Here is a 14,200-nt window from a genome sequence, read left to right as displayed (position 1 = left end):
ATAGTCTTTACTTGCAGTACATATTTATATTCATACTATTATCTAATTTTAAATATACAGTGTTACGAAGTTATAACGCTTTATTATTATTTTTCCATTACATAAGTTAAATGTATTTAACCGAAGTATTAGTCACGGGAACTGTAGTTCTGTAACTGGTTCTACCATGTATACTACTGTCTCAATAAATGGAAGATAATTATAGAATCTGATTGATTTCTTACGTGATTTGTTTAACCTTTACGCTTCACCATGAACATAAATTAATCTTAATTTAAAAATTAGTGGCCGGTTGATCAATTGGTTAGTTAATAACTTCATAGAAAAATCAAAGATCAGAATTACAGGTTCTTTGTTAGGTTATCCTGAATAAATTTTGATTATAGAACATATTACTAGCCGTGAGATCCTTCATAAACTGGAATGCTCAATCTCTCAAAAGAATTTTTCAAGCTAAATCCTACTTAATCCAGCTAAAATAATAATAATAATAATAATAATAATAATAATAATAATAATAATAATAATAATAATAATAATAATAATAATAATAATAATAATAATTTGTTTGACATATAATATCAGTTCCGATCTGGAAACACTCTGCGCTATACGACCTCTCTATAAATCGTCTAGTTCATAACCCAGTCCACAAAACGAAGAAATAAAATGACATAACAAGAGAAATATCTTGTTTCACGTGATGCTTCATCAGAGATTAGACCCCATTAAAGCAGTAAAAGAAAATACTAACGATGGCACTTTAATGCTTGATTTGTCAGTGATTCTCCAAATATAAACTAACTTCTTATGAAGTAATTGCTATTATTTAAAAAAAAAATGATGTGATAAGCCGGGTAATGAGCTGAGTGATGTATTTAAAGAACATATTAGAAGTCAATGTCAGTTTTACTAGTATAAACAAAGGTAGCCTCTGATACCAGTTTGGCTATCACGTGAAAACTGATATGATGTGAAACGTCTATACAGTAAGCCTCCCTCCCCCCAAATGACCTATGGAGTTTGCGAGTCACGTCGACTCGCAAACTACTAGAACGTTTTAACATGCCTGCGCCTTTTGCGTTGAAATCAAGTGCAATATGCAACGTCATGCATAATACACACTTTTTCTGTATACAAGAATATATATAAAAGAACCTTTATATTTTTCATATTTTCTTTTGTTTATTTCGGAGTAAATACTGCTGCATGGTGTTTCATTTATACTATGTAAATAATATGAATACGCGTATATACATATAATAATAAATATTGCTGTTTGTTACGAAGTTACACTTTAGAGTAATTTACAAATTCAACTTACGTAAAATTCAAGCTTCGTAAAGGTTTATGGAACGCTTTACTTACGTAAGATGGCAAGTAACTGCAATAATAAAATTCTAATGGGTAGGGTATATTATATAATGTTTGCAGTCGATGATTGAAAAGCTACTACAACAATTTCAAGCAAATTTTCTTCAATATCAACTGAATCTCGAAGGCACTTATAGGACACCTGTCATCCAGCTTCGACTAAATGGAACCGATCAACATTGTAAAATCTGTAACAATGCGTGTCGAAAACTTATTACGTGGCCAAGTTCAATACAAATTTCAACATAAATCAATGAAAGTTGGAGTTTGAGTGCAAAGATATGAATATAGTGGACACAAGAATATGGAGGGAGGATGAATTATTTGAACGCTGGATGTAAAAAAAATCGGCTGGTTCAGACTCGAGTAAATTAAAATTTCCATGTCAAGAGATTTGTATGTTTGAAATGCGTATTTTTCATTGATTTGATCTATTATTGGGTGAAGAACGTGGTTTCAGGTAGTTTATAAATAATTACTAAACATTGTCGTATTAATGTAGGGTTAATTTTAGCCTTTCAATCTGCTTAGTAGTACATATCAGAAATGCTTTGATGTTTAAAAAAAATGAAGCTTCTCTGTTTATTTTCTGCAACCGTAAAAAGACACTACTATCACTCACTGGTCTGACAGAATTCATATCGAATATTAATAATGTTTGCACTCACTCAAGCACCCGATTTTTAAAATCTTCATCGTAGACATTTCAGCGACCACTTGTCACTCTATTCGGTACGACTTCCTTAAGATTTTTTACATTGTATGAAGAATCAAACTACCGGTAACATTTCTGGGCTGTGCAGTAAAATTATTATCAAAGCTTTCTTCTTACTCATTATGAAATTACTTTTTTTGTTCTTAAAACAACACAATGACCGGTTAATGATATTAATATTGTTTCGTTTTCTACTTGAGTTGCTCCTTTTTCTTTCGGTTCAAACTCAGATAAGAGTATATTTAAACTGTACCTCAAAATACATTCTCAGTTAGCTTTCACAGTTAGCTTTAATAATAATTTATTTTTCATTGTGATAATGTTACCGGTATGTAGTTCTTCAAGCAGCATAGGACTCTTAAAAAAAAGTCGTAGAGAAGACAGCGACAAGCAGGTCGATGAAACGTCTACGATGAAGATTTAAAAATAAATAAATAAATAAACCCTAAAATGAGTGATTGTTTTAAGGTTTAGAATGCTTCTGAATGGCCACGACTATATACAATATGAATTTACAGCTTAAGGTAGGATACGAACCACATTAGCTCTTATCGGTAATCAAACTAACTTAAGTTTTCTGCATCAAAAGTGCAAATGTAGGCCGTAAGAACCAGATACTCAACGCAAGGACATTTTTAAAATAGGAGAGCCGCCTGATTAGTACGATATTCTGATATACAAATTAAAACTTTAATTCAACAAATTCAAATGATTTTTGTTACTATTTCTATGCTACAACCGACTGTTTAGTGTGTGTTTCTTTGATGTGCGTCGTCACATTTCGATTCTCTATAAAACCGCAGAATGTTCGGTACTGATTCAAAATTGTAAGGTAGTTAAAATACTTAAAGAACAAAAATTAGGGTCTAGAAAAGAAGAAAGAAAGAAAAAAAAAAGAATATAGGAAGAGATGGTCATTTTGCAATTGGAGGCTCACTCGAGCTCAGGTATTCTCAACGGGGCTCGCGCTCATTAATCTCAATGAGATTCGCGCTTATTAACCTCACTGGTCTTAAGGACACTCGCGCTCACTAGTCTCATTCGAGTTCGCACTCGCACTGTCTCCGTCTCTGGTTCGCTTTTCACTTACAGGACTCGAGCTTACAAGTGTTCCGGAGTTTGGATATTTCTGGTGCTGTCATAGATCAATTTAATTTGCCGGGTATCCCATATTCTATCGTGGGCTGTAACCCGCAACGAGTTTGGTGTAGTTCAAGATGTAGTGTTTTGTAAATGTGAAAAACACAAAAAAGAAGAAAAATAGAAAAAAAAAAACGAGAAAATATTCTGAAAACAACATATGATTCGTCGATCTCCTACTAACGTATACACAAAATGTCAGATACCTAATAGCGAAGAGAAGTACAGGGTTCCGGAAAGATTTTCAGTTTGTTTTATTCCTTTCTCATTTCAGTTTGCATTGTAATTATACAAAAATAGCTAGAGAACAATAATTCCTTTCCTCTTTCTCACCATGACAAAGAACTTCAAAACTTAATTATAATGGCTATTAATAATACAACAAACATTTATTAGAAATTTACAGTTACCAATTCTGAACTTTTTCTCTACTCTTTTTATCTTCAAAAAGTATTCAGAAGTAAGTACTTTTTTCTTTTCTTTTCAAAATGAGTATTTACGTCTTACTACGTTCAAAATGATTTATCAGTTGTCTCCATTTTTGTTCAAGCTATCAACTATCTTTGTCTTTACAGAATTTTTTTCACTTTGACGAAGAATTCTAATTTTTTAACACTATTTTGTTTCATTACTTTCAATACAATTCATTCGGTTTTGTAACTTATTACATTATGACGGCTCTAAAATACAATTTCATAGTTCAATAGGTTTTCTTTTTCTTTCATTCTTTTGTTTATTATTTTCATTATATACTCTACAAGTATACATAAGGTAAGGTAACGTACCAACGAAAGCTTTCAAAGAAAATTCAGCCCAAACAAATTAACACCACACATATCTTAGCACCTGTTTAACTAAAGAGTACTGGATGAGTTCAATACTACATCATATATTACTATTACTAATGTATCCTGTGTATTGCTTTTGTAAAGTAGGTACTTTAATGAACATCACTCAGTTACGCATATCTTCTCCATTTATATCTTCTTTCATGGTAATCCTTCGCAAGCAAATGTAACTGACAATTTCTATAATAAATTCATGCTTTCGGCTTTTCTATTTTACTATTTGACGCCTTCATGCCTTAAAACTGCACTACTCCTTACTTGAATGCTGGATTCATAAAATTCAGCATGATTAGTGCTATTTTTTTATATGTGAACTTTCCTGAATACGCGAGTGTCGATGACTGAGCAAGTGATATCGAAAGCTATATTGTGAAGAATAATTCTTGCCACATGATGGACAGTGGAATGGTTTATCTGATGTATGCGTACTCATGTGACCTTTCACATGATCTTTCTGCCTAAAACGTCTTCCACACACAGGACAAGGGTATGGCTTCTCTCCAGTGTGACTACGAAGATGCCGCACAAGTTTGGAAGCGGTGGGGAATATTTTTGTACATTTTGAGCACTTATGCTGCTTCTTCTGAGTCCTTCCTCTCACAACAGTTTTAGCAGAGTATTCTTCGTTTGAAGATATAAAACAACTGGAAAAAAAGAAGTAAGGATTCGAATTTACTATTTGAGACTGCTTGCTTCTGAAATTGTATTATTAACTATCATCACTTTTTTTTTTATTTATTTATTTTATTCCTTATTTCATCTTACAGGAGGAAGCTGAATACTCTTGTCATTTTTAGAAGAAAAAGTATATCTATACTACATCCGTAAATCAACCAGTGTGACATTATTGGGTTTTAATGTGGAGCGGTAATTCTTTACATGTGGTATGTAACACACTATAAGTTATTCATGAAACATTGCAACAGATAGGTGAAATATTAATTAACTCAACAAAAAGTATCAACAAATATATTTCAGTTATATTGTGAACGTGATAGATGATCACACACAAACTGATGGCGTAAGTGAAAACTCGTAATATTTCAAGTGGATATTTCTCTTTGTACTTGATTAATCTCAGAAATACGAGTAACACGGTAATAACAAGTTGTATTTTTTAGATTTTTGATGCCACTTTCTTCCCAGGAATCCAGTAAAAAAGGAGAAAGAGATTAGATGAACGGTTGCTTTAACTTAATTTGTACTTTCAGCCAGCCCTGGTTCTAATCTGATATTATCTGATCATCACAGTCATTGCCCTGGAAATTTAAAATATTCTCTGAACTGACGTGCATACATTCTGTACGCGAGTTCCGAATTCGATTCCGGAAGGAAGAATTTGCTTCGGTCACAATGGTTCGAAACACATTTTAAAACAGTAGATCCCATCTCATGTAACACCAGTGCTGAAAAAGGACATTAAATTACCAACAATAAAATCATTTTCCATCCTAATTTAAGATAGCACTAATGTTAATCACAATCCCACAAGTAGCGTTTTTAACCTGTATAACTGATACTTATTTCGTTTCTACTTATTCAAGTGTTTGAAACCAGCTTATTTACGATCTGTACTGGCTTTTATTTCAACCACTTTCCTCCAAAAGTAATGATAATTGGACATTTGCATTACACATAAAAATTACATAAAATCATTTTGCTTCTCTATATCCTCAATAGTCCTCTGTGATAAACATATAAGGTGCCTGATAAAGTAATGGGACTGGCAACAATGAACGCGAACCGGCAAAATTGGTAACATGGGACTTGGATGAACATATGACACACCATTAGTTATAAGTAGGAATTCGCTAGCGGGCGATCAGGTTTTGCCTCAGGCTTGGATATATTGCAAAGGTAACTTTTGGAAAATTCACCAGGCCTGGGAGACAATGTTTTGTCAAGAGCCCAGGTGTTTCGTTGGTTTAAGGCATTTGCGCAAGGAAGAGAGTCAACTGAAGATGAACCTCGCAGTGGAAGGCCTTCGGTTCCAAGAACTGATACAAACGTCAAAAGGGTCTCTCTGCATGTCCTTTTGTTCCTGCATGAGGATTCTCGGAACCAGTTTGGAGCAGATTTTTCGCATTCCCAATTCACTGGTTAACAGATGATGAACGGTAATGTGATTCAAATTCAACTCTACCCCGATAATTCTGACTGTCAACTGATGATTAGAACGCACAAACTCCCAGACTTTGCGCCCATGTGCCACTTCAATCTTGAACCATGCACGTTGTTTGTCTTTCCCAAATATATTGTTATAGCGCTTCCACTTTCCTCTTCTATTTGATGGTACCTGACTGAATAACATAACGACCACCCACCAATACTTCCTCATCTAATATTCACTTATCAACTACAGAATCCCTGTAGTGCTGAGACAGTTCGATGATATGAGACCAGTACTGCAACCACCTTTTATCCAACTTCCGTATTATTGTTTAAAATTAGTACTATCAAATGAATTCCTAAGACTGATATTAGCAGATCATGAAATAGTTGTTTTTAATAGAGCTTCAGCAAGTAATCCTTCTTATCAACTATCGATCAATATCAATTTGCTCCAAATTCCTTGTAGTTTCAAGCAAAAAGATAATATCCTTACTTGACATATGGTTCACTTGTTGTCTAGGCTTCGTCTTTAATAAGTCCTCCCGTCTTTCACTGTTAGTAGTAGCACATATCATTCTGGCAACAAAGCTTTCCTTAGGTATGACAACTTCGCCAAATTGGGGTCTATGAGATATCTAGAATTCCCTATCAACAGTTTGTTACTATATATTCTATGCATTTACTTAGATGTTATTTACAATACCAAAAGTACACAGCACTATCGAATTAGAACCACATGCTTAATATCTGCATGGACACTCAAAATTTCAAAACAAAAATATAAAGGATTTACATACGACTAAAAATAACTTTGTTCAGGCATCAATGGTTCGACACTGTAATTACATGACTAGAATACTAGATGAACATCAACAAGGTAAAGCAAGCTAGCTTAAATCATTTGGTTGAATTGAGATTTGTTCATTAATGTCATTGCCATATATAAATTACTGTAACAAAGAATGTTGAATTTTATACCTAAATGCCCAAGCAGTTGTCCTTGCGTGGCAAACGAATTTTTAAGTTTAAATCATAAGCCACATAAAACCTATGTACAATTTTTAAGTTTAAATCATAAGCCACATAAAACCTACGTACAATCATTTTCAAAACTAATACTCGTGTATACGCTTTCTACTCGCACCCATAAGTACTGTTTTCATATATACGTATTGAACAAAGACTTCAGAGAAAGAAAATAACATAGATTTATTTATGCAAAAGCCGCAGTACCTTTAGAAAAATCTTCGGAAAAAATATATTTTTTTTCATATAACATTTCTGTTTTTCTAAATTGCTTATTTTATTACAGAAACTAGCACATTAAATACAATATGAAAGGCCAGTGCAATATTCCTCTAACAGATACATTTTTTGATCCGGTAAGCATTAAGGACAACGTACCCAAAGCTGGTGTTTGATATCTACAAATGATTACCAATAATTGTGAAAACGATTAAAACTTGAACTGACTTACTTATGAGTCGGAATTTTAACGATGGTTGAACTTCCACAACATGACCTCTACTTTTTGGCATATTATCTGTGAAAATGGCTCTACAAATGTCCCGTGTAGTCATGTGCAATTGGCTCCAGACCCTTTCAAATTGATTGGGCCAACATTTTACCCTACATACGAACGTATTGTTACCATAAACAGTATTAACCTTCTAATCGATTTCCGTTCATTCTTCTTTTGCTTTGTGGGCCCATAACTAGATATCCATGATATCCTCCCCCTCCCCTTCCTTCTGAGTGTTCATAACATAGGATCTCATTTCGTGCTTATGGCAAGCCCAAATACACAATGCAAAGAGAATACACTTAAGTAGACATTACTGAATGTTCTTCGTAACTTTTAAACCCCACTGTTTTAGTAAATGGCATTACAGGATTTACTTAGAATTTTTTTATATATATATATATCTAATTTAGCTTTCGATTGTTTCGACATTATTTCTTAATAAAAAATATACATATTTATCTTCTGCGGGGATCATATTCCATACAGAAACAAATTATAAAAATATCTTACAGATACTGATGATCTTGTTTCATAACACAGCGAAACGTGTTCTCAATTTTGCCATGCTTAGTTAACCATAGGAGGGTTGGATTTACAGACTAAAATGTACTTACCTAGTTTAAGTTTGAGCAGTGCCCCCTTTAAAATAGTTCTCTTATGCAACCCAGCGTCACTTCCTTACTAGAACGTGTGCTGGAAGTCATGTTTTCGTATTGTACCCAGGACTGTCTGAGACTCCCACTAGACGACCTCGCTGTTAAAAGCGACGACCCTTAAGATGCATCTTTATCATAGTGAAGAGGACGAAGTAGCAAAGTGACTCATGAACAGATGCAGGAATGTAATAACGCTGTGGCAAGCGAGAAACCCACGCGGTACGAGAGCACGAGACAGAGTGTATTATCGTCATAAAGTAGGCAATTGCCCGCGTGCCAAAGTTCAAGTTGTTTTCACCGGATGTTCTCTCTTAGATATGCAACAAAAATCGGAGTTCACGATCTAGGGTTGAGAGAAAAGAGAGAAAAACGATTCGCATATATTTTTGGTCGCGTTGCAGTTCTGCCTAATCTTCAGTTCCGGAGATCCTGATCCCCTGGTCTCATTGTTGACTCTCGATATGGACGATGTGTTATCCAGGAAACACTGACGGAGTTCTTGACAGAGTGCAGCACTGTGATTCCTTTATTTGGGTGTTACAAGTCTAAGCATAACTTTCCAGCAACGCAGAGCATGTTCAAATCACACGTGAGAATTTCGCAGATGTGACGAAGTATGAAGTTACAAACATCTCGGACATGCGGTGGCTCAGTGGTAAAGCGTTTACTTCTGGTGCGTCGGCTCCCTGGTTCGATCCCAGCTTGTGCCAAGTGGACTTCGTAGTGGACAAAGACCGTGTGAGTGGGATTTCTCGGGATTCTCCCGATTCCTTTTACTTTCTTTACTTCATTCATTCTCATCATTATCTCCTTTAGCCTACCCGGGACAACCGTTGGGCGCAGAACTCAAAGATATCATTTCTACAAACGCTCCTATTACACAACTCCCAATACTGAATGGCGAAGGTACCTACTCCCAACCACAGTCCCTGTAGTCACATGCTGCCAATTTTGGTAATCTCAAATATTTCCGATATTTATGTTAATGTCAAACTAATTTGTTGGTTAATTTATGAGGTAATATAAAAAATGTATATATCAAGATGTATGTGCGATCAAATTAAGCAAGTGACAACCTTACAGAATTTTACTATTATTTGTAAATACCAGAAAGTTAAAAATCACCGTAAAAATATAATAAATTTCTAGTCTTCACTAACTAACCTTTTCTTAATTCACGTACACTCTTTCAAATCATACGTGCATCATCTTATCGACGATTTCCTTAGTTGAAGAAGCATACCTTCTATGACGAGGTGCGGTCAAATTTTAAGTTTTATTTTCTTTTTCAGAAATTGTGGGCAGATGGGAGTGTGCATCTAAAAATATGCGAAAATCTGCATATCTAAAGGGTACTTTCCAGAAGTAAGAAGTTTGAAATTAAAAAAAAAAAAAATGATTGATTGATTGATTGATTTTGAGTTCAACGTCCCGTTCAGTAGCGAGGCTATAAGACGTGGACATACTGATTAACGTGGAATCTGAACCACATGAACTCCCAATGGGAATCGAACCCGGGTCTCCCACGCCAAAGGCGCGTACGCTAACCGCTTAGCCACGAAGGAGCTCGATTAAAAAAAAACTGGAGACGTTAGAACTTGAACGCACCTCATATAACTATAATTTTTTTTCGCAACTATAATTTTTTTTGCACTGCTGAAGTTCCTTCGATGTACGGAGTTCGTAGTTCCCTTCATCATTATGATAAAATTACCATTCGTTACTCCGTAAAAGCTAGTAAAACCGATTAATAAATTGCTAATCTCTACATCAAGTTCCTATATATATACTTTTCCGAGCTAATTTTCATCTTCTTTTGCAGTTTTCGTCAGGCTGAATTATAGGAGAAAAGTTAGGTAAAGGTTAGTGTACGCTACTAAAGATAAGAAAACTAACTTCAAAACTGCCTTCTTGATGTAGTTAATAAGGTTTGCATTATATATTCCTCTTTACGCGTACAAAACAAGTTATACAAACTAACATTGTAAAAACACATTTTCATCAGTTCGGAAGATTTCATATTTAACTTTTCACCTCTGAACTTTCGTCCATTCTGTTCAATAAATAAGCTTGATAAAAGCTACAGAAGCAGACGAAAATAAACTTCAAAAAATTCTTGTTATGAACTTCACATCATTTAGTAATATATCAACGACATTTGCCCTCCCAACTGCATGACTGGAGTTTGCAAGAAACACTTCCATAAAAATTAAAATACTTTCAGCAAAATATTAATAATAATAATTTCACATTCTATACCTTGCACTCCACTTTTTCTTTATTTCTTTCCGCTTCCTTACTTCGGCCTTAAAATTTCTTGCAACAGTTCGCCAGACTACATTGTGACTTATCATGTCTTGGGCTTTTTTTTTTTAATCAGTCTTTATTAACATTGGATTATTTATTTGATTTTTTTTCTTCTTTGTCTGCCTTTCTTTTAATGTTGGAATACTGAACATCAATTGTAATCACCTTGATTTAAAACAGTATGACAAATACGAAAATGGGCATGAAACTCCAATCAATTAACAAAACCCTAATCAATAATCAAAACGTTTGCAGTTACATTTATCTTCTTTGTGGCATACTCTTAAATGAACACTTAACGAAAACTATAAATGCTTTTTATTTTCATGCTATTTAGCTACATTCTACAAACACACACGCTAAGTACTTTTCAAACTTGGACTATGTTTTAAAGCTACATAGCGTCATCTATGTTCATGCACATGCACGCATCTTACCTTTATATAGGTATAGCGTTTCTTTCCATTAATGTACTTCTATCCAGCGACCAATACTTGGGACTCACTGCGCATCTGTTACAGTGTTCCCCACGTGAATTAGACCATGTCTATGGAATTTTTCTGCATCATCGAAACCTCGACCGCACACGTCACAAATGTACATATTGACCAAATGAACCTTCAGATGCCTTTTCAAAGTACATCTCTGAGTAAAACTTCTCGAACACAAACGACAGGTGAATGGTTTTTCTCCAGTATGTACTCTAGAGTGTCGCTGAAGTTTTGAAGCACTAGGAAAATCTTTCGAACACCAAGAACAAATATGGCGGATTTTTTGGCCTTCTGCACCAGTTGTGTAATCCTTACGATTATCATCAGTTAGGGTGAGTTCTCCAATTGAACTGGAAAATAAAATAAGGAAACTATGTTCTCCCAAGATGTGTGACTCTATTTTCATATCTAAGTCCAAAAGTTACGGGAAATAGCCAATACAGGAATAAAAATAGTTACAGGGTACATAAATTTCTGACTAGTCAAATGCTCATTATTTGCTTTTGTCTATTCAAGTTTACAAACTCATTCATATTTTGAGCTAGAGGAAATTGTGATTAACACTGCATTCACAAATCTGCATTTACTACATGGTTTGTACAATTAAATCTGAAATTATGCTTACACACATATATATGTACACATTCACGTATATAGGGACTGTTACGATTATACAAAGATAAGAAATTCGCACTGCTACAACCTACGAAAACTGAGGCACAGAAAACAATGCTTGAAAGATATTCAACGCGCGGCTCGCTGCGAGTTGTATGTGGATTTGTGCAGCTTAAATGGGTTGAAGTGAAATTTACATGTAGCTCTGTTCAAACTCAAAGCAAACGTTTAAACAAAACACGAAAAATAGATGGCATACAAAATATTTTGCGGAAACATGGAAAAGGAAAGAAACTGCGATTATTCCATCGCAAGGTGATGAGTGTGCATCTTGTCGGGTTGAAAGGGCGTCGTGTATTAGAGTTCCTGTTGTCTACAAAATTTTCGTATTGAAAAAAAAAAAAAAAAAAAAAAAAATCAACTGCTAAGAAGCCCGTGAAAACAAACTTGAATTTCATCATCCGGCAAGATGTCAAGTTCTAGGAGGATGGAATCATGTACCTACTACACAAATCACAACAAGTTGTAGAAGAACACGACACATGTACAACTGAATATATACAGTATTTGTTTCTCAACATTGTTTTTCAGTCATCAAACTTACGACACACACGATTTTTCAGTCTTCAAACTCATGACACAAACGATTTTTATAAAACTATGTCACATACATACAATGAAATATTCTAATAAACACAAACTGAAAACTTCCTCTTTAAAAATAGTAAGATTAGAAAAGTGTGAAAAACTAGTTCTCGAAGCGTCTTAGAGACTAGAAGTAAGTGACCCGGCTGAGGATATATGAGGAACTATAAATATTTTTTTTTTAAAATATGAGTAACTTCAAAAGAGGTACTAAAAGCCTAAAATATAAAAATGCTAAAAAGCAGACGATAATAATAAAGCGCTTGAAAGCAGAAAATAATATATTACTATTATATATATATATATATTTTAAGTCATGCCAAGCCGATACAAGTTATTGCCTGATATAAAATTATTTCGATGGTAATTTTATGAACTAGTGAAGACAAAATATGTACTAGTTTGTTTGTAAATTCTCGAACCTCTTGGGCTAGATTTTCAGTTAGGGCGTTTTAAAAACGACCTGTCGTGTTTTCGCCTGCACACAACTCCGTAAGAACGCGTTTTCTTTATTAGAACTGAAGTTCCAATTTTTAATTCCCCTCTTTCCTATTTACCCACAGGGCGTTCGGCCTCCTCACGTAAAAGATAAATTTTCAATATATTTTATATTAACTTCCATATAGTAGTAACTTGGAGGAAATTTCCCCACTACATAACAATACAAAGACACTTACCGTTCTTTTAATTACATACGTTACTTGACGTTTTGGTGCAAATTTTTCCCGAATTCTAGCTTTAATATTTCTTCTTATTCCTCGCCTTTTAGGAGTAATATTAGAACGTTTGCCGCCAGGTGTGACGCAAGGACACGTGATGTAACCAAGTTCCCAAGGCGTTTGTCCGTTTCCACCCTTTTTATAATTGGCATTACGGTATCTGAATGAAATTGTCTACATCTACTGTGTAATACCAGCTGTATTGTATTATTGTTACAAGTGAATTGAGCACTTAGTGGTAATGTAATAAATTGGTATCTTGCTACCGAAGAAGTAGAAGTGATAACTGTAACAGACTAACATATGCTCTTCCCATTTTATGTTGATTTTGTTTAAAGCTGTAAATATTGAATCCACTATTTTTAATTACTGAAAATTGATACCAAAAATGAAATACGTAAAAAAACTATAGTTTTGAATTTCACTCTAGATTGTTGCGTGTTATGCAACTGTCATTTTTTTGTGATGTATTAACCTGTAAAATTACAAAAGGAAATTAATTTTTTATGTGAATATATAATTTAATGAGCAATTTAAGGATTAACATATGAGAGTTTCTATGCACGGTTTAGTTTTCGATAGGAGTATACTATACGTACACGGCTTAATGTTGATGAAGAGGCTTATCATCCTTCTTAAAATTGAATTAATTATTCAATTTCCTGCAGGAACACTTTAAAATTGTTCAAGTATGTTAATACAGACGAACCACAATACTTAAGATTATGCAGACATATGCTTTATTTCGGGGTGGATTGATTTAAATCACTTGATTTTTTAAATAAAAATTGTTGATTTAAACAGTGGTGCCCACCCCCTTTCAATTGTCTATCCGTAGATGTTCTTCCATGAAAAAAAAAAATCTTTTCGATTAATTTTTACACCTCATCAAACATATTTATATAGATTTTTAACCCCCCTCCCCAAACATTTCAATGACCCAGTTTGCGTCATAGTCCCCCTTTGTGGGCACCCCTGATTTAAATCGAATTCCGAAATAAATTAATTTAAAGTGAAAATAAGTAAAATCCCGTTTCTGTTCTGTTCCGTTAT

The 14,200-nt window shown here is 34.2% G+C and overlaps 1 protein-coding gene across 15 annotated transcripts in view; it reads right to left on the bottom strand.

Moving 5' to 3' along the window:
• The window catches only part of LOC145680653 (uncharacterized), a 197,969-nt gene that overhangs the window by 123,367 nt on the left and 60,402 nt on the right, over nt 1-14,200 (bottom strand). The window contains exons 4-5 of one of the 15 annotated variants that reach the window (XR_014130654.1): nt 11,115-11,518; nt 4,590-4,721 (exon numbers count right to left, since the gene is read on the bottom strand). The exons of 11 other annotated variants lie outside the window; for them this stretch is intronic. Coding sequence is in view for 1 of the 4 variants with exons in the window: in XM_081751421.1 (XP_081607547.1) it covers nt 4,373-4,721 (349 nt within the window). In the remaining 3 variants the exon portion in view is untranslated. Of the gene's footprint in view, nt 1-48; nt 4,722-11,114; nt 11,519-14,200 lie in introns of those variants that run through there. 3 more of the 15 variants (XR_014130655.1, XR_014130653.1, XM_081751421.1) reach the window with 3 other exon arrangements.

This window comes from Thermobia domestica, chromosome 3 (genome assembly GCF_964235325.1).
Source record: "Thermobia domestica chromosome 3, izTheDome1.hap1.1, whole genome shotgun sequence".
Lineage (NCBI taxonomy): Eukaryota > Metazoa > Arthropoda > Insecta > Zygentoma > Lepismatidae > Thermobia > Thermobia domestica.
This window is presented reverse-complemented; position numbering and strand designations above follow the sequence as displayed.